General features: G+C 44.8%; 2 protein-coding genes and 1 long non-coding RNA gene across 4 annotated transcripts in view; 1 reads left to right on the top strand and 2 right to left on the bottom strand.

Moving 5' to 3' along the window:
- PI4K2A (phosphatidylinositol 4-kinase type 2 alpha) overlaps nucleotides 1-17,393 on the top strand; it is a 29,784-nt gene extending 12,391 nt beyond the window's left edge. Inside the window, exons 3-9 of the mRNA XM_001500347.5 lie at nucleotides 634-765; nucleotides 1,136-1,289; nucleotides 7,572-7,633; nucleotides 9,638-9,737; nucleotides 10,493-10,626; nucleotides 11,102-11,161; nucleotides 14,997-17,393. Of these exons, the coding sequence (XP_001500397.3) occupies nucleotides 634-765; nucleotides 1,136-1,289; nucleotides 7,572-7,633; nucleotides 9,638-9,737; nucleotides 10,493-10,626; nucleotides 11,102-11,161; nucleotides 14,997-15,158 (804 nt within the window). The 3' untranslated portion in view covers nucleotides 15,159-17,393. The remainder of the gene's footprint in view (nucleotides 1-633; nucleotides 766-1,135; nucleotides 1,290-7,571; nucleotides 7,634-9,637; nucleotides 9,738-10,492; nucleotides 10,627-11,101; nucleotides 11,162-14,996) is intronic.
- Nucleotides 17,391-18,278, bottom strand: LOC138915762 (uncharacterized). The gene is made up of 2 exons (XR_011421982.1): nucleotides 17,991-18,278; nucleotides 17,391-17,547 (listed from the first exon to the last, which is right to left on the bottom strand). It is a non-coding gene; the product is annotated as an uncharacterized lncRNA (long non-coding RNA).
- A 404-nt stretch (nucleotides 18,279-18,682) lies between these two features.
- On the bottom strand, nucleotides 18,683-26,557 carry AVPI1 (arginine vasopressin induced 1). 2 transcript variants are annotated; one of them, XM_005602325.4, is made up of 3 exons: nucleotides 25,865-26,557; nucleotides 20,265-20,561; nucleotides 18,683-19,290 (listed from the first exon to the last, which is right to left on the bottom strand). In XM_005602325.4, the coding sequence occupies exons 2-3, from the start codon at nucleotides 20,549-20,551 to the stop codon at nucleotides 19,131-19,133; spliced, it is 447 nt and encodes a 148-aa protein (XP_005602382.2). In that variant the 5' UTR covers nucleotides 20,552-20,561; nucleotides 25,865-26,557; the 3' UTR covers nucleotides 18,683-19,130. The 2 variants fall into 2 exon arrangements, with proteins under 2 accessions (XP_005602382.2, XP_001501397.2); XM_001501347.5 differs by having other exon boundaries at nucleotides 26,229-26,557.

The following is a 26,557-nucleotide window of genomic DNA, read 5'->3' as shown; positions in this document are numbered from 1 at the left end:
ATGCATATATATAGCATTTCACTAAAAATTAAAATGAATTTTAGTGTTTATTTTTTGAATGTGATTAATTGCACATGGTACAAAATTCAAAGGGAAATAAAAGGGTATAGAGTAAATTGCAATTTGTTTTTATTTGGAGAGAAAATAGGCATTGAGATGACATCTCCTAACCCAGGAGGTGCCTGTGTTAGTCAGAATAATTCATGCTAACTCCTGTAACAACCCCTGAGTTGTGGTGGTTTAACACAGAGTTTATTTCTTGCTCACATCATAGATCCATGCCAGTTAGGCAGCTCTCCTAGATCCCTTGTCACTACATCCTTCCATGATGTGGTTTGGCCATCTCAGAGCCTTCATTTCCAGCTGCACAGATTGGGGAATGTGAACTAAGGATCATGGGAGGTTTTGGGGACCAGGCCTGGAAGGGGTATACATTCATCACTTTGTCAATATTCCATTGGCCCGAACTAGTCATATACTCTATCCTAGCAGTTAGAAAGGCTGAGAAATGCATTCTTCCTGTGTGCCCTGGAAGAGGAACTGTATTGGTGAGCATCTAGCTATCCTCTGCCATAGTGGTATAGTTCCTTAAACTTGGCTCTAACCAAGGTATCTCTTCTCTTTCCACTGTAGGTAGTATACCTGGCCAGTGAGACCTTCAACTATAGTGCCATTGACCGAGTGAAGTCCAGGGGCAAGCGGCTTGCACTGGAGAAGGTGCCAAAAGTTGGGGCGCGGTTTAACCGCATCGGGCTACCGCCAAAGGTATAGACTGCATCTATGTGGTTTATTAAAAGTGATGATTTATAGTGGCATAGCCGTCAAGAGGTGAAGCAAGGTGCCCACACACTTGTATATGGACACATGAATAGCCTGCCCTGAGGCTCCTGTCTTCCTCATTTCTGTCAAGGACCTAAGGTTTGAGGAATAATTCTCCAGAGAACAGAGACCCTAACTTTCTCACTGGTCTCCCCTGAACCATTTAGATGGACTTCTTGAATTTGGATGGGCAATCACCGTTACAACCCTTTTCTGATATAAACTCCACACGGCCTTAGTGGGTACCTGGCTTACTCCTGGGGTCTTTGGACTTGGACTGTAAGGAAATACCTTTATTCCTCCTCTTTGATTGCAGGTTGGTTCATTCCAGCTCTTTGTTGAAGGCTACAAAGATGCAGATTACTGGCTACGGCGCTTTGAAGCAGAACCTCTCCCTGAGAACACTAACCGGCAACTACTGCTGCAGTTTGAGCGGTTGGTGGTCCTGGATTACATCATCCGCAACACTGGTGCGCAGCTGTGTGTGGTCCAGTCCCTGTGCCAGGCTGTGGGCAGGCCCAGGGGGAGGCCTGGAAGCGTGCAGAGCTTGGTATCAGAGGACCCTATCAGGATGGGTTTTTTCCTAAGTCAGAACGGTTATGCACATTTGGGGAGGGTCTCGATAATACTTTTCCAAGAGATGCTTTGTCCAGCCACATCATGTGTAGTTATCAGAGGTGCTATGGCCTGGACCCAGTATTTACATTTTATCTTGGCCTCTTTCTTGGTCCCAGAAGACACTTTGGCTCTTCCAAAGCAACGTGTAGAGTACTCATATCCTTGATCCCTAGTCATTCATAGCAGCAAGGCCTATCACAGGACAGTTTTGTCTTTAAATACTTCATATAAGTAGACTCATACAGTATTTGTCATTTTGTGATTGGTTTATTTCACTTAGTGTAATGTCCTCAAGATTCATTCATGTTGTAGCATGTGTCAGAATTTCTTTCCTTTTTAAGGTTAACAGTCCATTGTACGCAAATACCACATTTTGCTTATCCATTCATCTGTCAATGGACACTTGGGTTGCTTCCATGTTTTAGTTATTGTGAATAAGGCTGCTAGGAACATGGGTTTACAAATATCTTCGAGACACTGCTTTCAATTCTTTTGAGTATACACCCAGAAGTAGAATTGCTGGATCATATGGTAATTCTATGTTTAATTTTTTGAGGAACTGCCATACTGTTTTCCACAGCAGCTGTACCATTTTATATTCCCAGTAACAGCGAACAAGGGTTCCAATTTCTCCACATCCTTGCCACCACTTGTTATTTTCTGGTTTTTTGATAGTAGCCATCCTAATAGGTGGGAGGTGGTATCTCATTGTAGTTTCAATTTGCACTTCCCTAATGATTAGTGATGTTGAACATCTTTTCGTGTGCTTTTTTGACCATTTGTATGTCTTCTTTGGAGAAATGTCCGTTCAATCCTTTGCTCATCTTGAATTGGGTTGTTTTATTGTTGTTGAGTTGTAGGAGTTCTTTATATATTCTGGATATCAGACATATGATTTGCAAATATTTCCTCCCATTCTGTGGGTTACCTTTTATTCTGTTGATAGTATCTTTTGATGCAATTAATTTTTGAATTTTCATAAAGTCCAATTTGTCTATTTTTGTTGTTGTTGTCTTTGCCTTTGGTGTCATGTCTAAGAAAACATTGCCAAATCCGATGTCATGAAGCTTTTGCCCTATGTTTTCTTCTAAGAATCTTATAGTTTGAGGTGTTAGATTTACGTCATGGATCCATTTTGAGTTAATTTTTGTACATGGTGTTAGGTAAGGGTCCAGCTTCATTCTTTTGTATGTGGATATCCAGTTTTCCTGGCAACATTTGTCGAAAAGACTATTTTCCCCATTGAATGGTTTTCCCACCCTTTGTCAAAAATCATTTGATCATATATGTGAAAATTTAATTCTAGACTCTCTATTCTAGTCCATTGGTCTGTATGTCTGTCTTTATGCAGTGCCACACTGTTTGGATTACTGTAGCTTTGTAGTAAGTTTTGTAGTAACTATAGTTTTGTAGTAAGTTTGAAGGTTTTGGAGTAAGTATGAGTCCTTCAGCTTTGTTCTTTTTTTTTCCCCTAATTGTTTTGGCTATTTGGAGTCCCTTGAGCTTCCATATGAATTTTGGCATGGGTTTTTCTGTTTCTGCAAAAAACATCATTGGGATTTTGATACGAATTGCATTAAATTTCTAGATTGCTTTGAGTAGTATTGACATCTTAACAATATTAAATCTTTCCGTCTATGAACATGGGATATCTTTCCATTTATTTTTGTCTTCTTTAATTTCTTTCAGCAATGGTTTATAGTTTTCATTGTACGAGTCTTTCACCTCCTTGGTTAAATTAATTTCTAAGTATTTTATTCTTTTTTTCTTTTTTTAAAGATTGGCACCTGAGCTAACAGCTGTTAACCAATCTTCTTTTTTTTCCCCCTGCTTTTTCTCCCCAAATCCCCCCAGTACATACTTGTATATTTTAAAGATTTTATTTTTTTTCCTTTTTCTCCCCAAAGCCCCCCGGTACATAGTTGTGTATTCTTCGTTGTGGGTTCTTCTAGTTGTGGCATGTGGGACACTGCCTCAGCGTGGTCTGATGAGCAGTGCCATGTCCGCGCCCAGGATTCGAACCAACGAAACACTGGGCCGCCTGCAGCAGAGCGCGCGAACTTAACCACTCGGCCACGGGGCCAGCCCCCATACTTGTATATTTTAGTCGTGGGTCCTTCTAGCTGTGACCTGTGGGGCGCCGCCTCAGCATGGCCTGATGATCAGTGCCATGTCCGCGGTCAGGATCCGAACCAGTGAAACCCTGGGCCACTGAAGCAGAGCACATGAACTTCACCACTCACCCGCGGGGCTGGCCCCTATTTTATTCTTTTTGATGCTATTGTAAATGGAATTGTTTTCTTAATTTCCTTTTTGGAAATTTCCTTTCATCGTTAGTGAATAGAAATGCAACTGATTTTTGTGTTGACTTTGCTTCCTGATACTCTGCTGAGTTTATTTATTAGTTCTGACAGTTTTTTGTGGAATCTTCAGGGTTTTTTATGTGTAAGATAATCTCATCTGCAAACAGAGATAATTTTACCTCTTCCTTTCCAATTTGGATGCCTTTTATTTCTTTTTGTTGCCTAATTGCTCTGGTCTTCCAGTACTGTGTTGATTGTGAGTGGTGAAAGCAGGCATCCTTGCCTTGTTCCTGTTCTTAGAGAAAAAGCTTTTGGTCTTTAACCATTGAATATGATGTTTGCTGTGGTTTTTTCATATAGAACTTTTATTATGTTGAGGTAGTTTCCTTCCATTCCTAATTTGTTGAGTGTTTTTTATCATGAAAGGATATTGAATTTTGTCAAATGCTTTTCTTCATCAATTGAGATGATCATGTGGTTTTTCCCCTTCATTCTGTTAATGTGATGTGTTACATTGATTGATTTTCGTATGTTGAACAATTCTTGCATTCCAGCAATAAATTCCATTGGTCATAGTGTATAATCCTTTTAAAATGCTGCTAAATTCAGTTTGCTATTATTTTGTTGAGGATTTTTTTATCAATATTTATAAGGGATATTGGTCTGTGGTTTTCTTTTCTTGTAGTGTCTTTGTCTGTTTTTGGTATCAGGGTTATACTGGCCTCATAGAATGAGTTATAGAGTGTTCCCTCCTCTTCAGTTTTTTGGAAAAATTTGAGGAGGATTGGTATTAGTTTTTCTTTAAATGTTTGGGAGAATTCACCTGAAGCGATCAGATCTAGGGCTAGTGTTTGTCAAGAGATTTTCGATTGCTGGTTCAGTCTCCTTACTAGTTATAGATCTATTCAAATTTTCTATTTCTTCGTGGTTTAGTCTTGGGAGGTTTTGTGTTTCTAGGAATTTGTCCATTTCATCTAGGTTCTCCAGTTTGTTGGTGTACAATTGCTTATAGTACTCTCTTATAATCCTTTTTATTTCTGTAGAATCAGTAGTAATGTCACCACTTTCATTTCTGATTTTAGTGATTTGAGTCTTCTCTTTTTTTCTTAGTCTGTCTAGCTAAAAGTTTGTCAATTTTATTTATCCAGTGAAAGAACTATTATATTTAATTTAATTAATTAATTTTTTTGGTGAGGAAGATTGTCCCTGAGCTAACATCTGTGCCAATTTTCCTCTATTTTATATGGGATGCCACCACAGTATGGCTTGACAAATGGTGCTAGGTCTGCACTTGGGATCCAAACCTGCGAACCCTGGGCCACTGAATTGGAGCACATGAACTTAACCACTATGCCACCAGGCTGGCCCCAGAACTGTTATATTTTAATTTTAGAGCATTTAGTTAATTTATCTGTAGTGTATGTGCAGATATATTTGGATATTCATCTACCATCTTATTATTTGCTTTCTATGTTTTCTGCCTGTCTTTTTTTTTTTCCTCCCCTTCTCTCAATGATCCTTTTTTCCTCTCTTTTCTTGCTTTATTATAAATTATTTTATAATTATTTCATTTCCCCCCTCTTTTAGCTTAGAAGTTGTGCACTCTTTGTCTTTTCTTTTGGTGGTTACTTTCAAGATTACCATGTGAATCACTGATTTCCCAAAATCTAATATAAAATTGGTACCATTTTCTTGGATAATGCAGAGATCTTAGAAACCCTTAGCTCTATCTACTCATCTCCAGACTTTTATACTATTAATATCATGCTTTTTAATTATATATCTGCATATATAAAAACGTTTATGTAAAACTATAAGTCAATACTATTATTGTTACTAATAGTAATTATGAAGACTTTTAAACATACACAAATAAGCAGAATAATGAACCTGCATGAATCAGTCATCCCAGTCTCAACAGTCACTCCATGACTAATCCTCTCCCATTCCCACTTCCATTTGCTTACCTTCTTTTATTCTTTTAAAGCAAATCCCAGATATAATTTTATTTATGATTTTTTCAGTATGTCTTTAAAAGATAACTCTTTTTTTTAATATACCACTATCACACCAAACAAAACTAACAATATTTATCTAGATTTATTAACATACTTACCCACTTTGTTGTTCTTTATTTCCTCCTGCATCTCCAAGCTTCTATTTGGTATAATTTTCCTTGGAGAATATTTTAGTACTAGTCTTCTGGTGATTAATTTTTTTGTTTTTTGTTTATCTGAAAATGTCTTTGTTTCACCTTCGTTTTTGAAGGATATTTTCTTTCAGCAATTTAAAAAAAAAGGCATTCCATTGTTCTCTTGCCTCCATGGTTTCTAAGTGAGTTGTCCATACCTCTTTGAAGGTAATCTTTCTTTTTCTCTAGCTCCTTTTAAGATTTTCTCTGTACTTGATTTTCAACATTTTTACCATGATATACCTTATGTATGGTTTTCTTTGTATTTATCTTATTATGGATTCACAGGGTTTTTTGAATCTATAGTTTGATATGTTTGTCACTTTTGGAAAATTCTCAACTCTTATCTCTTTAAATATTACTTATGCCCATTTTTCTCTCCTCCTTCCAATTACATGTTGTTAGATATACATTAATGTATGTGTCCCTTTTTCCTGCATGTTTTATTCTGGCTATTTTCTTGTGACCTGTCTTTCAAATCACTACTTCTCTCTTTAGCACAATCTGCTGTTAAAGTCACCTATTGAATTCTTAATTTTGGTAAAGGTGTTTTTCAGTTCTTGAATTTCTGTTTGATTTTTTTAATAGATTTTTGTTTTCTGCTGATATTCTTTTTTTTTTTTTTTAAGATTGGCACCTGAGCTAACATCTGTTGCCAATCTTATTATTATTATTTTTTTCTTCTTCTCCCCGAAGCCCCCCAGTATATAGTTGTATATTGTAGTTGTAGTCCTTCTGGTTGTGCTATGTGGGACGCCGCCTCAGCATGGCCTGATGTACGGTGCCGTGTCTGTGCCCAGGATCTGAACCAGGGAAACCCTGGCTTGCTGAAGTGGAGCATGCAAACTTAACCTCTTGGCCACAGGGCTGGCCCCTCTGCTGATATTCTTAATTTTGCCTTTTGTCTTCTTAAATATATTAAGGATTTTATCTTGAACATTTTAGAGTCTGTATCTTCATTGTTTGGAGCCACTATAGGTTTATTTTAGTTTTCTGTAGTTTTCTTTGTTTATATTCATGTCATTTTGTCTGTTTGTATACCTAGTTATTTTTGATTGTCAGATATTGTATATCAGAAATCATAGAAATATTTGGAGGCCTAGGATGCTGATGTAAGTCCTGTCTGGAAGAAGATGTTTGCTCTCGGCAAGCAGCTAGGAGCACCAGTAATCCAGGATCACTTTTATTTCAGGTATTGAGAGGAAACTCTGCTTACTTCCAAGGTGTAGCCCTTCAGGTTTCAACCCAAAGCATGGATAATTTACCAGGGCCTCCTCCCTCTTATCAGTCACTGTACTACAATTTGTCTTCCCAGTTCCACAAGGCTATTAGAACACTTTTCCACCTCTCAGCCTCTTAGCTACCTCTTCCCAAATCAGCAGGTGCTCTAGGAGAAAAGAAGCCACAAATACTGGACTCCTCTCTCTGGATTTCCTTTCTCTCCCAGATCTTGACACTTTAACTCTTAATAGTCTTGTTAAAATCTCCGAAGCCTCCAAGAGATTTAACAATATTTTATCCATTTTTTGTATTCATTCTCAGTAGAATGATTGGTCCAAGTGTCCAAATACCTAGTCCATCATTAATGAAGGTGAAAGTCACCCCAGTTTTTTCTACTAACTTTGTATTTCTGTTCACAGATCGAGGCAATGACAACTGGCTGATTAAATATGACTGTCCAATGGATAGTTCTAGCTCTCGGGTAAGATGTTGATCTATACCTTGAAGAAGAGGATGAAGTGGAGTATATGCATAATATGGAAGCACATAATAGTCAGAGATTTGGGTCACATAAGTTCAGAGAATCAGGCTAGCATATCTGGTTAAAATTGATAGGTTAATATTTGGTAGAGTTTTTCTCAGTCTGTTTTTTAAGGAATATCCTACTGAATGATGTTAATAGGGATAGCATGAAGAAAAGTTCAAATAAGTTTGGAACATATTACATACTTTACGCCTTACTTGGAAATTCACAATACATAGTAGCATAGTAAATTTCTGAGCAGTAGTGCATTAAATGAATCTGTTTAATCTGTTTGGCCCAGTGATTTCTAAATTTTTTTGACCATGGCACACTGTGGTCACAACAGACTACAATTCCGTAGAACGTCAGTTTAGTAAAAGCTACTTCCTGCAACTTTCTTAACTCTCTCATTGCTTTTATACCCCACCACACTTCTCTATCCCTGCTCAGTCTGCACATTTTAAAAAATTAGCGGGAAACCTACCTGGAGAAGGAGAATAAAACATTCTTAAAACTTTTTTTTTTTCTTCCAGCTTTATTGGGATATAATTGACATATAACATTGTGCAAGTTTAATATGTACAGTGTAATGATTTGATGCATGTGTATATATTGCAAAATGTTTACCACAATAAGGTTAGTTAACACATCCTCATAGTGTTTTTACTTCCTTCTCTAATAGTGGTTCTTAAATTTTGTACAGCAGAATCACCTGAAGGGCTTATTAAAAACAGTGCAGATTCGGGTCTGGCCCCGTGGCCGAGTGGTTAAGTTCGCGCGCTCCGCTGCAGGCGGCCCAGTGTTTCGTCGGTTCGAATCCTGGGCGCGGACATGGCACTGCTCGTCAGACCACGCTGAGGCAGCGTCCCACATGCCACAACTAGAGGAACCCACAACGAAGAATACACAACTGTGTACCGGGGGGCTTTGGGGAGAAAAAGGAAAAAATAAAATCTTAAAAAAAAAAAAAAAAAAAAAAAAAAAAGAAAAAACAGTGCAGATTCTTCAAGCCTTTCCCCATTACATCTGGGGTAAAATTCAGGATTCCACACTTTTTTTTTTTTTTTTTTTTTTTTAAAGATTTTATTATTTCCTTTTTCTCCCCAAAGCCCCCCGGTACATAGTTGTATATTCTTCGTTGTGGGTCTTTCTAGTTGTGGCATGTGGGTCTGATGAGCAGTGCCATGTCCACGCCCAGGATTCGAACCAACGAAACACTGGGCTGCCTGCAGTGGAGCGCGCGAACTTAACCACTCGGCCACGGGGCCAGCCCCAGGATTCCACACTTTTAATAAAGTATCCCAGGGGATTCTGATGCAGGTTTCCTAGACCCACATTCCCTGTTCCTGTGATGGCACCAGTGAACCTAAAGCATGAAGTCAGGTAGACTGTCATGGGAGTGTCTGACATGGGCTGTCACAGGTAACCTGTCCCACTCTTTTTGCATTTGGCTTTTGTCCTTTTCCTTTTTATGTAGCAGGAGAGCAGACTCCCTTGTGCAAGAGTAGCTGGCTATTATCCTCCCTGGTTCCGTTATCTCACTGGAAAATGTGGTCACCACCAGTGAAGTGGCATCTGATTCAAGGTCTATACAAAAGGACCTTGGCTGACTGATAATTGATTTTTCTTTCCTCTTTTCATACTCTCAGGATTCTCACTGCCTTTCCCTAGGAGGAATGGCTTATAGTTATCTTTTGTTATTGTCATTTCCTTTCTTAGCAAGGACTGTGGCAGCTGCTGTGGAAGTGCACCTTTTCTCAGATAGAAAGGGACTCAGAACCTAGAACAAGCCAAGTGAGAGATACCATAAATGTACTAAGTGCAGGTAACAATATGGAAACCAGTTCAGAGGTTGAATAAGGATTGGTGCTTGAGGAGGTTGAGTTGGGATGCTTTGCTACCTACTATAAAGGGCCTGAGGCAGATGGGACCCTAAGTATTTAGTCTTTCCTTGCTCTTTAGGACACAGACTGGGTGGTGGTGAAGGAGCCTGTTATCAAGGTGGCTGCCATAGACAATGGGCTGGCTTTCCCCCTGAAGCATCCTGACTCCTGGAGGGCATGTAAGTCTCAAGACCATTGTGGTCTGCCTCTTTTCTTGCTCAGTCTCAGTTTTCTTGTCTGTGTAATGTAGATAATACCTGTATCACAGGATTGTTCTAAGAATTAATGAAATAGTGCAGCTCTTGCGCTCTAGCACAATGGCTGGTACATAGCAACTACTCTATAATGTAAGCTATAACTGTTATTTTCATCTTACATTATTCCTAATAGAAGCATAGAGTTGAGTTTTCTCATCTCCACTTTGCGTTTTGCTCATTCTTTTTGAGGACTGTCTTATCATAATTTATTTTGTTTTTGTCTCTAAATATAACCTGCTGTCAGTGTTCTGTCTTCCTTGTTGACATCCTGGAAGCCAACTCCTGCCCCATTATAACTGAGAAACTTTTGGAAAGAGGGAGAGATACAAGTAGGAGGTCACTAGCCTCTTTGCAGCACTAGTCTGTCTTTTTAGAAGGAGCATCTCAATGCCTTAGTGATAAGTGACGCTTCTAGATAGGCTTACATCTTGGAAGGTCATATAATGTCTGAGAAAGAGCACAGGCTCTGGGATTAGGCAGACCTGGCTTTGAATCCTAGTTCTTCCACTTACTAACTATAACCTTTAGGATTAACAAGCGTTTGTAACTCTTTTTTTCTGTTGTATATCAAGGAAGAAGGGTGGTCTGCCTTTTGCAGTGCCCTGATAGATGGAAGACATAGATGGGCAGGGATTTTTTTCAACACCAGCTTTGCTTCTGCCCTTTCCTCTTTGCAGATCCTTTTTACTGGGCCTGGTTGCCCCAGGCAAAAGTCCCATTCTCTCAGGAGATCAAAGATCTGATTCTTCCAAAGATATCGGACCCTAACTTCGTCAAGGACTTAGAAGAGGACCTCTATGAACTCTTCAAGGTTAGACCTGGGAACCTCAGCCTTGTCCCTGTATAAAAGAAGGAATTCCTAATGGTTTTTCTAACTGGTCCTGATACAAGCCGAGAGAGCATGGCTAACACGCTTCTGACTTTGTTAGCCAATGAAGAGCAAGATTCCCACATGTGGACATAGGACCTGACATCAGGACCTACTTTGGATTGGTTTGAAAAAAATTGACAGCTCTGATGAATCCTACTGGTGTATATCCTGTGTGTCCTGTGGAGCACTAGAGCCTGACGTTCTTTGGAGTTAATAATGAGACTCAGGGCAAGACATGTCCTCGTTCTCTGTTTCCCCATCTGTGAAACAGGGAGTTCTTGGGGTGGTAGTTGACTTCACTACACCTTATAAGCCTCATGTAGGTTTTCTTTATTAGCAAGTTTCTAACTGGAGGAGGAAAATGAGTTCTGAGGGTTTCATGCAGCGTCCATCTCCTTCTGCCCTTCTTTTGCAGAAAGATCCTGGTTTCGACAGGGGACAGTTCCATAAGCAGATTGCTGTTATGCGAGGACAGGTAAGCCTGGGACATCCTCCTGGTGTCATCCCTCGTATCTCTCTAGGAGGGTTATGTGCTTATGTTGAGTAATGTGTAAAGTTTGTATTTTACACCCTCGTCAGTCTGTGTCATACATATTTGTGACTCTGCCTTAACACATGGGAGAGGAAAGGTAGCCCTCCCCATCTCCCGACTCTTCCATGGTATCCAGTGCTTGGGGAAGCACTTCCCATGTGCTTAGCTGTGTGCTGGTTGCTGGGTAGTTCACTGGTAAGTTCACCTAGCGGTCCCTGTCCTCAAGTAGCTCAGGGCAGGCCACATACCTTGGTGGTTAAGAGTTAGGCTTTGGGCAAGAGCCTCTGCTTCCCTCTTTATAAAATGGGATATAATAATACTTTGCAGAGTTGGCATGAGATAATGCATATCAAGTGTTTAGTAAAAACAATGCCTGGCACGTGGTAAGCACTCAGATATTGGCTGTGGTTATAATTTTTGCTGTTACCGTTATAAGTCATATTATTTCTTCTCTTTCCACTTCACCTTCAAAGGAAGCTAAGGAAATCCCCAGGGCATTGTTGATCCTCCAAAGCATAGTAAAGAATATGCTTGAAAAATTGTTTAAAAACTCTGTTGGGCACTGACATTCTGCTCATCACTTTGAAGTCTTCTTAAAGAGAGCTGGAATGGCCTAGCAGTTAAGGGCACAAATTGTGGTCAGAGTGCCTGGGTTTGAATCCTGTCTCTGCCATTTGAGGTCTTGGACAGTTAACTTAATTTCTCCTTCCTGTAGTTTCTCCGTTTGTAACATAGGATTAATAACAGCACCTACCTTATAGGGCGATTATGAGATAAATGATTTAAAACAGTTGGAGTAGTGTCTGGCATATTGAAGTACTCAGTATGTGATAGTTATTTTGATTATGATTTTGTATATAAAAAAGTCAGCTTCTCACGTCTTTAAAGGACAAGATTTTGTCCTTTAGATCATGTCCCAGTCATAATTAACATTAACCTTTTCCTACCAGTTAGCTCAAGGCTTCTGGTGAGAGCAACCCTTGGGCTTGCTGAGCACATTTTTCGCTGGAAATGGGATGCACAGGGGCTTTAAGAGCTGCAGTTACTATAGCTGCCTGAATACCAGGTCTTCCAACGTTCCCAAGTGATGTAAGGGCCCAGTCAAGCTGGCAGAGTTTTGGGGAACCTTCAAAGCTGCATGATGTACTCTGGTATTGTGGAACTCAGCATAAAGGAACAAACTTCTTCTCAAGCTTATGTAGGCTGTGCCTCTGTCCCTATTGTACTGTCTTCTCTATTCCCTTCCCAACTCTGTCGCTTGCCACCACCATAGCAACCCTCCTCCCATTATACCCAGTTAGGGCCATTATCTAGACTGGCCCGAAAAGGCGAGGGGGAGCGGTGATTGGGAGAGTGCAGCTTTATCTTTCTCTCCATCTTGTGCTCTTAGTGTCTTTTGAGGGCCTTTTGGCCTCTTACAACCTAGAATGCCTGCCTCCGAACACCATAAGCTTCCATTAGCATCCAGCTCCTCCCACATGGAGGTGGCCAGTGTATCAGTCACACCCCTACTCGCTTACCAATCACATATCAAAGCAAAATGAGCCTCTGCTCTACAGAAATCTGATGTACCCCAGGGGAAGGAGGTCACAAGCTTCTGCCTATCTGAGCCGTAATCACAGAGTGGGGTGTACAAGGTCCTGAGCCAAAGCGGGAGAGTGAAGAACCCTGGAGAGACGGAGTCGAAAGATAGACGTTGTTACTCACCATATAGGCTTCTAACCAGGAGATAGATCAAATGCAGGGTCTGAGAGAAAGCCTCTTTAAATAACATTTTCAAAGACAGTATTTATTTTTTAGCATTATGTGCCTGCTATAAATTTTTCTTCAACTTTTTAACTTGAAAAATTTCAAACCTCGGTGAAGTTGAAAGAGTGGTATCTCCTCCGAGATTCACCAATTGTTACACTCAGTTAACCTCATTTGCTTGATCTCATATCTGTATATGTTATCTGTCTGAATAATATCTGTATATATCTGTATAATTTCTGTCTATAGTATATCTATATAGTTTGTCTCTGTCCCTAGATAGATAATTTTTTATTTTTGCCAAATCCTTTGAAAGTAACTTGTAGACAATTTGACATTCTGCCCCAGATACCTTGGCATGCATAAGAAGTGGCTTCTCACCCAAAGAACCTAAGGGAGCACAGGAAGACCAGCCAGGGCAGGTTTAAAATCCTCTGTCTCATGTGTTGGGCGGTCTCCTGCACAACCCGCTCCAATTCCATTTGAACCTCCTTTTAGTTCTCGATCCTGATCTTGTGCTCAAGGCTCTTTGAAGCAGCTTAGGATACTGACAAGTACCAAAACAATAAATAGAAAAGGAATTCATTACTGGTAAGATTCAGTTCTGACTTCTGACCTCGATTCCAGGTGAATCTCTCCCTCTTTATGGGCAACATTTGCGGGCCAAGGACATTTGTGGCTTGAAAGCTGTGAGTGTGTGTGATTTCAGGGGCAGCCTAACTTACCCTCCCATGTGTCTGTGGCCTGGCCGTGAATATCTTCAACATCTAGTGGTTTAAAAAAGGCTGTCTATCCTAGGACAGCTTGAGCCTTTGTATTATCCTACAAGAGAAGTTAAATGGTGGTGATTCTAATTTTGACGAGGGGGAGAAAATGTGTCCCCATTGACACAGATCTAAAATATCTGTAAAACACAGACAAAAGTTGGTAAGGAGCTAATGCAGTGTAGTCTCCTGGATTGGATCCTGGAACAGAACAGTACTGGGAAAGCTAATGGAATCCAAATTAAGTCTGGAGTTTGTTTAATAGTGATGTTCCAATGTTAATTTCCCAGTTTTGGTAAATGTACCATGGTTATCTAAGTTGTTAAAATTAGGAGAAGCTGGGTAAATGGTATATAGGAGCTCTCTGTACTGTCTTTGCAACTTTTTGGTAAATCTAAAATTATTCTAAAGTAAAAATTTTATTTAAAAAAAAAGATGATGAAGAGACAGCATTGGACAAAGAATCCAAATGAAATGGATTTTTTTTTACTCCATGGTCTTTGCAGAAAAATCAGAAAATAAGGATAAACAACAGTAAACAAAAAATCACCTGTAATTCCTTGACCGGGACATAACCATTGCCAATTGCCAGACTTTTTTTCTCCACAGATAGAAAGATAGAATTTTAGTAAATAAAGGTGGGGTCACATTATAATACTGGTTCCTTTCTTCTTTCTTTTCTGTCTAACAACATCGTGATCAGCTTTCCAGACCAATAAAATATATTTTTTAATTGCTCGTTTCTTATCCCTTAAATATTAACTGATCCCATACTCTTGGGCATTTATTTAGTTTTCACTGTTATAAACAGTACTGCACTATATTGGTTGAAACTAAGTGTTTGATGCATATCCATGATTGTTTCCTTAGTCCCTAAAAATGAAATTGCTGTCTGAGGGCCTGTAACCCTTTAAGTCTTTATTGTCCATTGGCCTTTCTGAAGGACTGTCCATGATCCAGCCCCACAGCCATGTCTCAGAACTCTTCCAACTCTGAGTTGTCATTGTCTTCTGTATCTTTACTAACAGGAAGGGCAAAAAATGGGAGGTATTTGTTTTCATTTGTATTTTTAAAATGACTGGAGAGATTTCCATTTTGTTTATTGCCCATTTATGTTTCTGCTTTTGTTAATAGCCTATTTGTACGATTTTCCATTGGTGTGTGCTTTATTTTTTTATTGGTCTATAGGAGCACTTTATTTGCCAGTCTCCCTTCAGAGGCAGACCTAGGCTTTTCCCTCACTGATCTCATTTTTCCCACTGCAGATCCTAAATCTGAGCCAGGCCCTGAAAGACAACAAGAGTCCCCTGCACCTCGTCCAGATGCCACCTGTGATTGTTGAGACGGCCCGTTCCCACCAGCGGTCTGCTAGCGATTCCTACACACAGAGCTTTCAGAGTCGGAAACCTTTCTTTTCGTGGTGGTAGCCTGAGAGGCAGACAAAGGCATATTGTCTGAGACTTGGGCTGGAGGAAGCCTGGGGAGTGGGTTGCAGGAGAAGCCAGAGAAGCTGGTGGAGAACAGTGCCCTTAAGAGCTCTCCCTCTCTCGTCACCCCGCTCAGGGCTTTCCCAAGCACAGGGAGAAGCACAATCAGAGGAACGTTGAGTGCTGTTGGACCCTTCTGAGTGCTGGGGGCGCTTCTGGAGCTCCTTGCAAGTAGTTCAGATGCCTGGGAAGGAGCATCTCCCTTCTAGTGTCTCCTGGGGGCAGGCTGGGAAATTCCGTTCCCTCCCTGACACCCTGCTGTTTCAATTCCTCACTGTATTCTGCATCAGAAAAGCAAACAAACAACAAAAAACAAATTTAAATACTAGTGGCAAAACACAGGCAGAATCCCAGATCCTCTCATGTCAGAAACCTCTAATCAAGACCTATATTTGCATGGACCCAGACATTCAGGTGCCTCTCATTTCCTTACTCCTGTGGACCAAGGCAGCTGGGTGACTCGCAGTGCCGGGACAGACAGAAGTCACACCTACTTTGGGTTTTTGCCAAGTCTTCTTCCCCTTCCCCCAGTGCAATAGGCTGGCTGAGAGCCTCCAAATGCAATTCTCAGGGTGGATGCTTTTGCTCAAGACCTCCGAGCCAACGATCATGTCAGCTCTGCTCTCTGCCCTGCTAGGGACCTGTGTCTCTGTGCAGGCCTGCTGCTTGTCCATCACTCAGGCAAAGGCAGGAGGGAGGAAGCTGACTCCCCAGCATGTCAAAGTGGTCCACATGGCCCAAGTGTATGCTGGGAGCTGTAACTGGTCTATGGGCAAACTTACTCCAGCCTTGCTTCCTGAGTCCTTGGCCCTAGCCAAAGGTGGGAAACCCTGCCAGTCCTCTCATTTGTTCCTGTTGTTTTAGATAATTTTTTCTCAACTCTTTTGACTTAGGGGCTCAGTCCTGGGTTCTGGGGGTGGGTCTCAGCTCAGAAAAGGACAGGATATTAGGTCCTTAGACTTCTTTTTATGCTACCACTGCAGCTTGGTGGACGTAACAGGACTAGTATTCTGCCTCCTCACTGGCCGCTTCCCTTTGCTCCCTGACTTCTTGCTCCAGGCCAGTTTTTCTATGGCTTCTTGAGAAAGGCAGGCCCAAAGGAGAGAGGCCTTCAAACTGTCCCCCAGTGCCTACCCAGCTCAGTGTCATCTTCCTGCTTCCATGTCCTTCAGCTGTCCCCCTTGCCAGGTGTCCGAGCCCTTTCTACACCAAAGCAAAGAACGGCCTCAGGAGGGTGCCATCTGTGGCTAAGGGGCAGCCCTGTGCTACTGGACACTTCAAGTTGCTGGCCCCCTGCGACTGGTCAATCAGCCTTGGAAAGAAACTATCTTGAAGGTTTGGAAAATCAACCAAAGAAAAGGAGCAAGGACTATGGCCGTGTGCCCTCTGCTTGCCCAGCTTCCGCCATCCCGGAGGCAGAGCAGAGATGTCTAGCACTCTTGTCAGCTGGGCCAGGCTGATCCCCTTCCATTCCAGCCCCCAAGCGCCAGCTTCCACCCAGCTGAGAGGAAGAGCCTCTGGGAGCTGGATATGCATGCCCTGAGGATGAAGGCACAGCTCCCCCGCTGGCCTCACCGTGACAATCCCATTCAGCTGACCTGGGCTCTGGCCTGGGGGACCATGTTTGTGAGAATGCCTGCCCCCAGACTGCAGGAGCAGCAGGGCTCCCAGAGGTCGGAAGGGGACCCAGGCGTGTTTAGCTCTTCACAGACATCTTTACACAGGTGTGTTGGTAAAGCTCCCCACCTGAGTGTCAAGAGAAGCTAAACAGCCTAAAAAGGAGCCTGGTTGTTTCCCCAAACCAAGCAGATCTGCACATTGCCCTCATCCAGACCAGCTCTGTTATGAGAAGGCAGTTGGGTCCAATGGAAGAGGGAGCTGGTCCCAGCCCTGGCAGGTGAGAGTGCGGGACATCCCCTCCTGGCCTGTCTCCGTTCTCCTTGAAGCCTGTACTCAGGTTGCCTTGAATGTGGTCTTTGGGAGAGCCAGGGGCCAGAGTGCCAGGGCAGGTTTCTGGGTGGCACTCACAGAATGGCCCTGTCCCCCAGTGTCAGGAAGTAGAGGCCGGGCTGTGAGAGTGCTGCTGCCTCTGTATTGTTCTTCTAATGCACTGTAGAAATTGTATGTAATGTATTTAAACCAACGCAAATGTATGAATAACAAGTCCAGTTCTGACCTTTCTTGTCTAATTTTCTTTGAAGACCAGGTAGAGTGCGATTTTAAGGACAAAGAACCCTGTGTTTCCATGGAGTTGCTGAGATATGGCTTCTGAGTCTGTTTTCCTCTAGTAGAGGAAAATACAGGTCCTCATTTCCGAAATCCCAATGCTCTGAAAATCAGAAATATTTTCATAACTCGTTTGACACCGAAATCTGACCTGAATTTACACTGATATGAAGCTACTTCTAATCATCAGGTATCCCTCTTAGTGTGAACATTTGTTGCAGAAATATTCATATTTTGTTATGAGATGTTCCTCTACTAGAGATTATACAGTATTTACATTGACTACCTCCTAAAAGCCAAGAAAATTCTGAATTCCAAAATCATCTAGCCCCAAGGGTTGGGATAAGGACTGTGGACCGGCTTCTCTTCTTGGCCACGAGAGGGCAGCCCTGCTCTGCGTGTGCATCACTCCCCCCTTGGAGCACTTTGAACCCTGGCTTCTCTAGTGATGGATAATCAAGCAGATAGCATAGGTAGAGAGGGGAGCTGAATGCTTATAAGCACATAGTATGTAGAGGCAAAGCCAGAATAGTCAAAGATCCTCACCTCAAGTGTTTTCAGGCTACGGGAAACTTTGGATAATGCAAGGAACTCAAGATGAGTGGTCTACCTCAGGATGGTTGGCCTGTGGGGATGAAGAAGCCAGCTGAGGGGCTCGCCCCGTGGCCGAGTGGTTAAGTTCGCGCGCTCCGCTGCAGGCGGCCCAGTGTTTCGTTGGTTCGAATCCTGGGCGCGGACATGGCACTGCTCATCAAACCATGCTGAGGCAGCGTCCCACATGCCACAACTAGAAGGACCCACAACAAAGAATATACAACTATGTACCGGGGGGCTCTGGGGAGAAAAAGGAAAAAAATAAAAATCTTTAAAAACAACAAAAAAAGAAGCCAGCTGAGGAGCTGGCACCCACTACTTTGACGGCAGACCCACTGCCCACTATGCAGGGCTGACCATAACAACCTTCTCCCTTCTAGAGTTGGCCAGAGGCCAAGAACCCTCTCCTGTCCTGTGGATCAGGACTGCCTACAGATGCTTCCATCCCCATTCTGACAGACTTTGGAAAAGGAGGCTTCGGCACAGAGGTTCTAGGGGATGAGGGGTGAGAAAGCAAAGGAGGCCAGCCTATTTCCTCCTTCCTGGGAAATACCCCTTCCCTGCATTGAGCCCAAGCCCTCACCCCCTGGCTCCGGAGTATCCACTTCCAGGTCCTTCCCTTCTGTGACAGACTCTCACAGTTCTTGATGCAAATGTTTTTATTTTGCCACTTAAACCACACTTTCTTTGTGCTGGCCTGACGGGCAGGGGTGTGGGACAGGCTACTAGACCACGGGTTACAGTAGTAGCAGGAGGTTGGTAGCAGGAGTGGTGAGATGCAGTCTTGAGTGTCCATCACTGGACCCCCAGGGGAATATCATGCAGCCCAGGTATAGTGTCAGATGGGGAAGGGCCAAGGCAGGAACGTCACTGTTTCTTCTCATTCTGGGGAGGAATGGGTCCCACATAATGTAGAGCTCAGTGGACACCTCCAGTCCTGCTCTGATTTGAGCAGGCTAGTGGCAGCGGTCTTTCTTTTACCCATGTGGGGCTGTCTTCCTCAAGTCTTTCTTCTCCACCTCCCCCAGGCCCTTTGGCAGAAGTCCCTATGATTCCTGGGGGAGACACTGCTGTTCCAGCCCCTTCCCTGGATCAGTGTCTGATCTGATGGAGGTAGCTGGTGGGGCCTGGCTTCCTCCAGTTCCGTCGGATCCTGGCGCTTGACCTCCTAGAGTTCAGATACTGATCGCTGGAAGCCATCTCCGTAGCCCTGCTCTGCGGGCCGGCCAGTGGAGCTTGGTGCTCTGGGATTCTGCAGGGAACGAGAGTGTGATAAGACAACATCAATAGGGAGGGCAGAATGAGGACTCCAGAAACTTTGGTCGTGGTGAGCTATTAAAACACACTCTTTGGGGCAGAATGAGACCAGGGCTCTGGTCTCATTTCTGCTCTCTGAGAGCTACATGACTAGGCAAAGCTTTTCTGGAAAGAGAGTTAGGCTAGATGAGAGTGTGTGACATCCAACATTTCTCCAACTTCCTCATCCTGTACTCGTGGCAGACATTGCGAGTCATGATATGAGACTGGAGGAACCAAGTGTCCTTAGCAAGGTGTTTTAAGTAGGGATTACTAATCAATCATAGTATGAGCAGTGAAGCTGATCTGCTGCCCCTGAACCTGATGATCTCAGAGGCCTGTTGAGGTCTAGTGTTCTGATTGTGGGCCCAGAGGAATGGAGCCCAGAGCGTAACTGCCAGTGACTGGTTTAGGCCATGTGGTTCAGCTCTGCCTTGGGGCTCACTGTTCCTGCGCTGTCAGTGACCTAAGCAAAGAGAGGGGTGACTAGGGAATGTTTAAAGTTTCTCAGCAACGTTTAACCCTTGATGCCTCTACACTATCCTAAGCTATATTCTCTGTAATCCCACAGCCAAGATTTGAACCAGGCTTACTTTTGAATGGTACCTGTTCTACAAGAGGGAAACAATTTTTTTTTTCTCCCAAACAATAGTCCCTCCTACCTGGCTGCAAATGAGGTGGCACTGATAGGACGCAGGCACCCCTTCCCCTGGGAGTTCATAGGGTCATATATGACTCCGATAGTAATAGCAGTCTTTTAAGTGCCAACCACGTAGTAGGCAGAGTGTAGACCTTACAAGAACCCCAATGGTGGGTACTTCACCTCCCTACCAGGGGCCAGGTCAGTAGCTCAGGTCACACAGCCAGGAGGCGGTGAATGGATGTCATTAGTGCTCTTCTGCCCTCAGCCCTCCAGTCCCGGGAACCCACCTGAGCCGGCTGCAGTGGTGGAGTGAGTGGCCCAGGAGTTTCTGCCTCGGGGGCCTCTTCCTACGCAGCTTCCTCAAGGCCTCTGCCACGCGCTGGTCCCCTGCGTACTCCCAGATGATCTGTGCCCGCTCCTCAGCCAGCTGGTCCCCACTGCGCTGAAACAGGCCCTGGATCTGCAGCAGCTCAGCGTCCTGGAAGATGTTGGCTGAGGCCTGCTTGCGGCCCCGGGCCTCAGCTGGGGCCTGCCAAGGGGGCGGCTCACTCACCACAGAGGCTGGGGTGCCCATCCTGGGTGCTCTGGGGAAGGAAAGCATGGAGAGACAACAGCTCAGCAGGCCTTTCCCAAACCTGGGGGTCCTGACTAATGCAAGGGCTTCTGGTGTTTCTATTCTCCAGGAGCTAAAGTGGCTTAAGTCTTGACTTAAAATCACTCTAATTTCCCAGAGCACCTTGGGGAAATATTAATCATGATAGCCAAACTTTATTATAAAGTGATTATGTGTCTAACACATGTATTATCTCACTGAAGAGCGGCAGGAACCTGTGAGGTAAGCATTGTTTATCCCCGCTTTACAGATGAAGTGCGACTCAGAGAGGTTAAATGACTTTCCCGCAGTCACAGAGCCTGTGTAAGTGCAGAGCCAGGAGCAGAACCCAGGTGTGTCCGGCTCTAAAGTCCATGCAGGTCCCAGGATACCCAGGTCCTTGTGGTAACGCCAGCACAGCTGCTGAAGTGTGTTGAGCACTTAACACATATCCAGCAGTGCTGTAGAAGCTGTCTTCACATAGCATCGTTGGAACGTGAGCACAACAGCCACGTGAGGTAGGTGCTTTCATCCTCCTCATTCCACGGATGCGGAAACTGAGGAGCAGAATCCAGGTCTCTGATGCCGAGGCCCCGGCTCTGTAGCACAGAAATAAGAGAGGAACTGTGCAGTTGGGCTACCCAGGTTGGAGCCCCACTGCTAGCCGCCTCCACTTACTGGCGGGCTGACCCTCCCTGCCTCAGCTGCTTCCTGCGTCAACTTACCAGCTGTGCTAGTACCTGCTTCATAGAGTTGCTGTGAGGCCTGAGTGAAGACACAGGAAGTGTTAAGAACAGGGTTCACTGTTCTACTGCTCTGCTTTTCCATCTTTAAAATTGAGAAGAGTCATCTCACCTCCTGTTTTCAAGGCCTTGGGATGAACCACGTCCTTTTAATTTAGCAAACACAGTATGAAATAGACCAATCAGATCTAACTACAGTTCACAGGACCTCCAAGAGAAAGGCAGGCAGGAGAGGCTACAGGGTTAGAATAGACTATCACGGGCAGAGGCTGAAATCTATAAGAAAGTTCAGTAGGAGCTAGACTCATGTCATGTCCCCCCATCACATCTAGGAAATTGAAATTGAAATTAAATTATCTCCCTCAGTTCTAGATATTTCACTTTGAATAATAAAGGCATAAGAGGCTCACCCACCTTATCCTTGTCTCCAGTACAGCCTGAAAAAGCTATGGGATTGGAAAACAGACTGGAGACAAGGAAGACCCAGGCCAAGGACTTTGGCATTACACAGAACTGTCACCACCTTCCTAGCCATGACCTTAGGCAAGTTGCTCAACCTCTCTGAGCCTGTTTGTTTAACTGTAAAATGGGGCTAATAACCACTTCTCAGGATTGTTGTAAGGATTAAATGAGTCTAGTGTGGTATCAGGTACCCAATTAAGAGCTAAATAAATGCAAATGCCCCTCTATTCAACCTCCTTGACTTTTATTCTTGGGTCAGGGGTGTGATGCGGACCTGCCTTTTCCTCCAAACAGTCTGGCCTGAGCCAGCAGGGGGCCTGCCTGTGCGCCCTCCACCCCTCACAGCCCCAGGCCTGATGGGGAAGGCCTGGTTGCTAGGTCAGACCTCACTCCACAGCTAGCTACAGAGACACCTGTCAACCAGCCACCGGCTTAGGGGGAAAATAAAAGTTAAAATAGATTCAAATAAAAAATGTACATGCTCATGGTAAAAAATGCAAATAGAGAAGAATCTTAAAAATGAAAGCATTCCCAGTTTCCTGGCCTCAGCCCACTGGAGAAGTAACACTTGCTCTCCTGCCTTTTGTTCTGAGAGTTTGAGCGTCTCCATACCATTCACACTCCCCCATAGGGCTGCCCCTCCCTTGACCTGGCCTTCCCTCCCCCTCACCTCCATAGCCACCCTCCTTATTCCAGTAATGTCCACACTCGCCCTGTCCCAGTTTCTAGGCCTTCCATCATAAGAACCCCACTTTCTTCAGAAGATTTAGTAACTAAAATAAACCTGCAGAAGACTTGCAGATAAATCACCTTCATAAAAACTGGGCTTTTTATCGGGAAGGTGGGAATTTTAAAATCTGCCTCTCCTGAGGCACTATTATGGGAATCCAGTTAAAACTAGTATGTGTGGTAATTAAACCCCCAGAGCTGGATGATATAAACATACTGTGACCAGAAAACAGTCACCAAGGAATACTTTCAGGCTGATAACGAAAAATAAAAGCTAACCATGGGGCATTTCTTCTGTGTTAGGCAATAGGCATGATATCATTTCATCCTCAAAACAATTCTAGGAACAGGCACTGTTATCCTCATCCCAGTTCACAGCGGAGCAAAGGGAAGCTGAGACCCCAGCCTAAGGACCAACGGCTCAGCCAAGGCCTGAGCCTGGTCTAAGTGACCACATGCAGGCTGTGCTTTTAAACCAGTGTCAACTTCACAGCCAAGCAGCTCAAAGTACATTTCTTCCCATCATTTCTGTCAGGAGGGCTTCACGATTCCTACCTAATTCACAAAGGGAAACCTGCCAATAGAAAGGGAAGACCAATGAATTATCTCACACCTAGGCAGGGTGGGGTTGTGGAATTGATTTTAATCTTTTCATTAGCATCAGGGCTGTGTGACAGGCTAGGTGACAGGCTGCCCCAGTTTTGAAACTGTGGCCCTCTGAAGAGTAAGATCCCCAGCTGCCACAAAAGAAATCTGGAACTGCCACCCAGCCCAGTGCACAGAACACTGGCCTATGCGTCAGGAGACTGGTTTGAGCCCTAGTTCTGCCACTCACTGGCTGAAAGGCCCCAGGCACTTCACGTCACCTCTCTGGGCCTCTGTTTCCCTCTTACATCCGTAAGAAGAACAGGTTGATGCTGATGAGTCTCTGAGGATGTATGCTGGTGTTGAGAGTCAATGATCCCACGATGAGACTAGGTCTGTCTGGAAGCAGGCATGGCTTTGCTTGTCTGCCAGGGCCTAGGACAGGTCTGCTAAATAGATGCCAGGAAATTCCCCAACCAGTAGCTCGCTTTTTCTTCAATCTCCCCGGGCTGCCAGACACTGTTGCTGCAGTGGGCTGTGGGGTTAAAGTCTGGTAGAAGACAGAGAACTCACTGCTCTAAAGCACTCTAGTGATCCAGGCTGGCTATGGCCAAGCCTGGAGCAGATTCCTAGGCTGGTGTGGGTGGGGGGAGAAGGGGTGATGTCCCTTCTCTCAGACTCAGGCAATCTCACCCTCCCTTCAGAGAGAAGGGCAACAGGATCAAGCAGCAGCAGCTGCCTCAGGGAGGAAATAGACTGGAGTCTGACTTCCTGGATAGTTCCAGCCACCTCTGCCAGGGCTGCAAGGCCCTGCCTCCAGCCTCCAGCCACTAAGTGACAAACAGTAAGTTACAAACACACCAACAAGAAACCATCGGGGAGAGTCTGAGCCTCCAGCCTCAACCTTACCCTCCATGAATCTCAGGGGCCTTGGCACCTGCAGATTTTGAGGCCCCTCACTCTTAGCTCTGCCTCTCGCTCTCGGATTCAGACAAGAGAGTGAGGCTGGGAATAAAAATCGGTGGATTTCAGGGAGGATTAGATGGTATACTTTGGGCAAACTGAATCGGAACACTTTTATCATCGGAAGAAACTTTTCCTGTCTCATTCAATGTGTTCAATAGTTACTTTCCCCCTAATTTCCTGGGCAAGACCTGAATCCAGGAAAGTCAGTGTATACTTGAACAATGGTACTTTTTAAAACTGGAAATGAAACCACGGGGCTATTAAAAGATTACAAATGGATCTTTCATGTCAGAGCAGACATAAAAGATAAGCATGGGTCTGTGAGCAAATGAGTAAAGACTGATTGCAAAACACTTCAATATGACACTAAGTTAAAAATGAACCCCCAAAGTAAATACCAAATGTTGAAAATGACAAAGTTCAACATGTTGTGAAGCGGGCAATAAATGAACCGTAGACCTCTAACAAAGAAATATATTCAAAAAGTGACTCACCATGCGATGAATTTACAATCTACAAATACGGTGCACAATCGAACGGTCTTTGTAATATACTAAGCTCAGTTTAGACAGCTATTCTCACTGTGGTCTCAGGGAGGTGCAGGTAACCAAGAGGCAGAACACACTGTGTGAGCTGGGCTGCAACTGGCTCCTCACTCAGCTCACCCACTTCTGATACCCCTGGTGTCGGTAATAGTCTGTCATTGAAGGCCAAGGCCTCAGCAAAAGAACTGGAGGCTCTGGCCTAAGGCCCAAATTGACACTTGTGACCCTGGCCTTTGGCATGCGCAGACATGCCACTGGAAAGCAGCCAAAATGTGTGGCTCCTCAAGAGGGGAGCCCAGTCCAAATGGCTGCGTGGACCCTCCCACCCCACAGGGCCTAGCCTCAGCCAGGCACGCCCGAGAGAAGTGGACACACTTTGGCCTCCAAATCTGTGCCCCAAGAGGAGGAGAAAGGAACTGGGCCCTTGCCCCAGACCAATTCTCAGATGTAAATTAATGGAAATAAATTGCTACTAGATCTAGGAGTAATTCTTTTCAAGAGTTTGGGAACCCTGAATGCTGGCTGGGCCACTGATAACTGGGTGACCAGGGCAAACCTCAGTGTTCCCCTGCCTCAGTTTGCTCATCATCAAAATAGGGAGAATAAATAACCCTTAAGGGGATAAGGGAGATAAAGTATGTGAAAGCAGCCATCCCAGTACATTACATCATGAATGAAGGATGTAAGGGAAAGGCTGTTTAACGATCAGGAACTAGAGTCATTGTCATTTTCATCATGACCACTGCCACCAAACTCCCTCAAAAGGGGTCTTTACCCTTAGGAGAAGAGGGCAAAGGGAGAAGGATTCATCTGTGGACTTTTAAATCACAGCTGCCACTGAGGCAGCTTGCTGCGTGACAAGACCAGATCAGCACTTTCAGACAGGTAACATCTTTAATCCTCACAATATCCCTAGGAGGAGACACTATCATTACACCCATTTTACAGATGAGATAGCTGAGTTCACAAAGGTTAAGTCAATTGCCTTAAAGTCACACAGGTGGTAGGTCATGAGGTTGGGAACTGAACCCAGGTCGCCTGACCCCAGCATCCACGTTCTCAACCACATTTATTTTTGTTCCAGCCAGATGGCTAGCGAGGTCTTCCGGGGAAAGAAGGATCCAGGAGGTTCTGATACCTCTCGGAGCCTGCTACCCGCTTCTGCGGGTTTGGGAAGGTGCAGGGACGGAAAGTCAGATTTCCCAAGCCAGCCTCCGTGCCCTCGGCACTCCACGGCCACGCGCGGAGTTACAGCGTTTACTCACCACGCCAAAGGGCAGCGCCGACAGACCTCAAATCGGGATGGGGCAAGCTAAGATGCGCCCACTCCAACCCCTTCCACGGCCTTTCGAGAGGGCGGGCGCAGCTCTGGGCTTCCTGCTGAGAGGGTTCTCACAAGGACCCGGCGGCGTTCCCCGACAGGACGAGAGCTTGGGAGGGGGTATCCTGGCCGAGGTCACACGGCCACATCGCCAGCACGGGTCAGCCCCCGGGGCTCAGACGTGGCTGCTTCGCAGAACGACGAGCCCTACGTGGCCCTGGGAGTTCGGGTCCCAGGCGGCAGCCCCTCTCTGACGGCCTGCCCGCCGGCTCCCACCGCAGCGCGAGCTGGGCCGCCGACCTACGTACCTGGTTGCCCAAGACGGGCCACCTAGGTCACAGCCGCGGCTCCCCGGAGAGAGCGCTTCAGCCCCGGAACAGCCAATCCTCGGCCGAGCCTTGGTGTGAGCTCCAGCGCGAGCCTTCCAAAATCGAACTCGGAGACTCCGCAGGCCAATCAGCGGCGGCAGAGGGGCGAGGGGCGTGGCCCTGCTCCGCCCCCTTCCCTCCGCAGGCCTCGAAACCCGAGTGCGAGGCTTCCTCGGGTCCAATCAGCGGCGAGGGGCGTGTCCCCCCGGCCCCTTCCCTCCGCCCCCGGCGGCCCTAGCGCCTCGCCCGGAGGCGCCCCCTTCATTGAC

The sequence above is a fragment of the Equus caballus genome, chromosome 1 (genome assembly GCF_041296265.1).
Source record: "Equus caballus isolate H_3958 breed thoroughbred chromosome 1, TB-T2T, whole genome shotgun sequence".
Taxonomy (NCBI): Eukaryota; Metazoa; Chordata; class Mammalia; order Perissodactyla; family Equidae; genus Equus; species Equus caballus.
The sequence above is the reverse complement of the archived record's forward strand: the minus strand, read 5'-3'. Positions and strand labels throughout refer to the sequence as shown.

Coding starts and splice junctions, on each gene's coding strand:
- AVPI1 (XM_005602325.4), bottom strand. CDS start 20,551: ATGGGCACCCCAGCCTCTGTGGTGAGTGAGCCGCCCCCTTGGCAGGCC. Junction 19,291..20,264: donor CACCACTGCAGCCGGCTCAG/GTGGGTTCCCGG, acceptor CGTTCCCTGCAG/AATCCCAGAGCACCAAGCTC.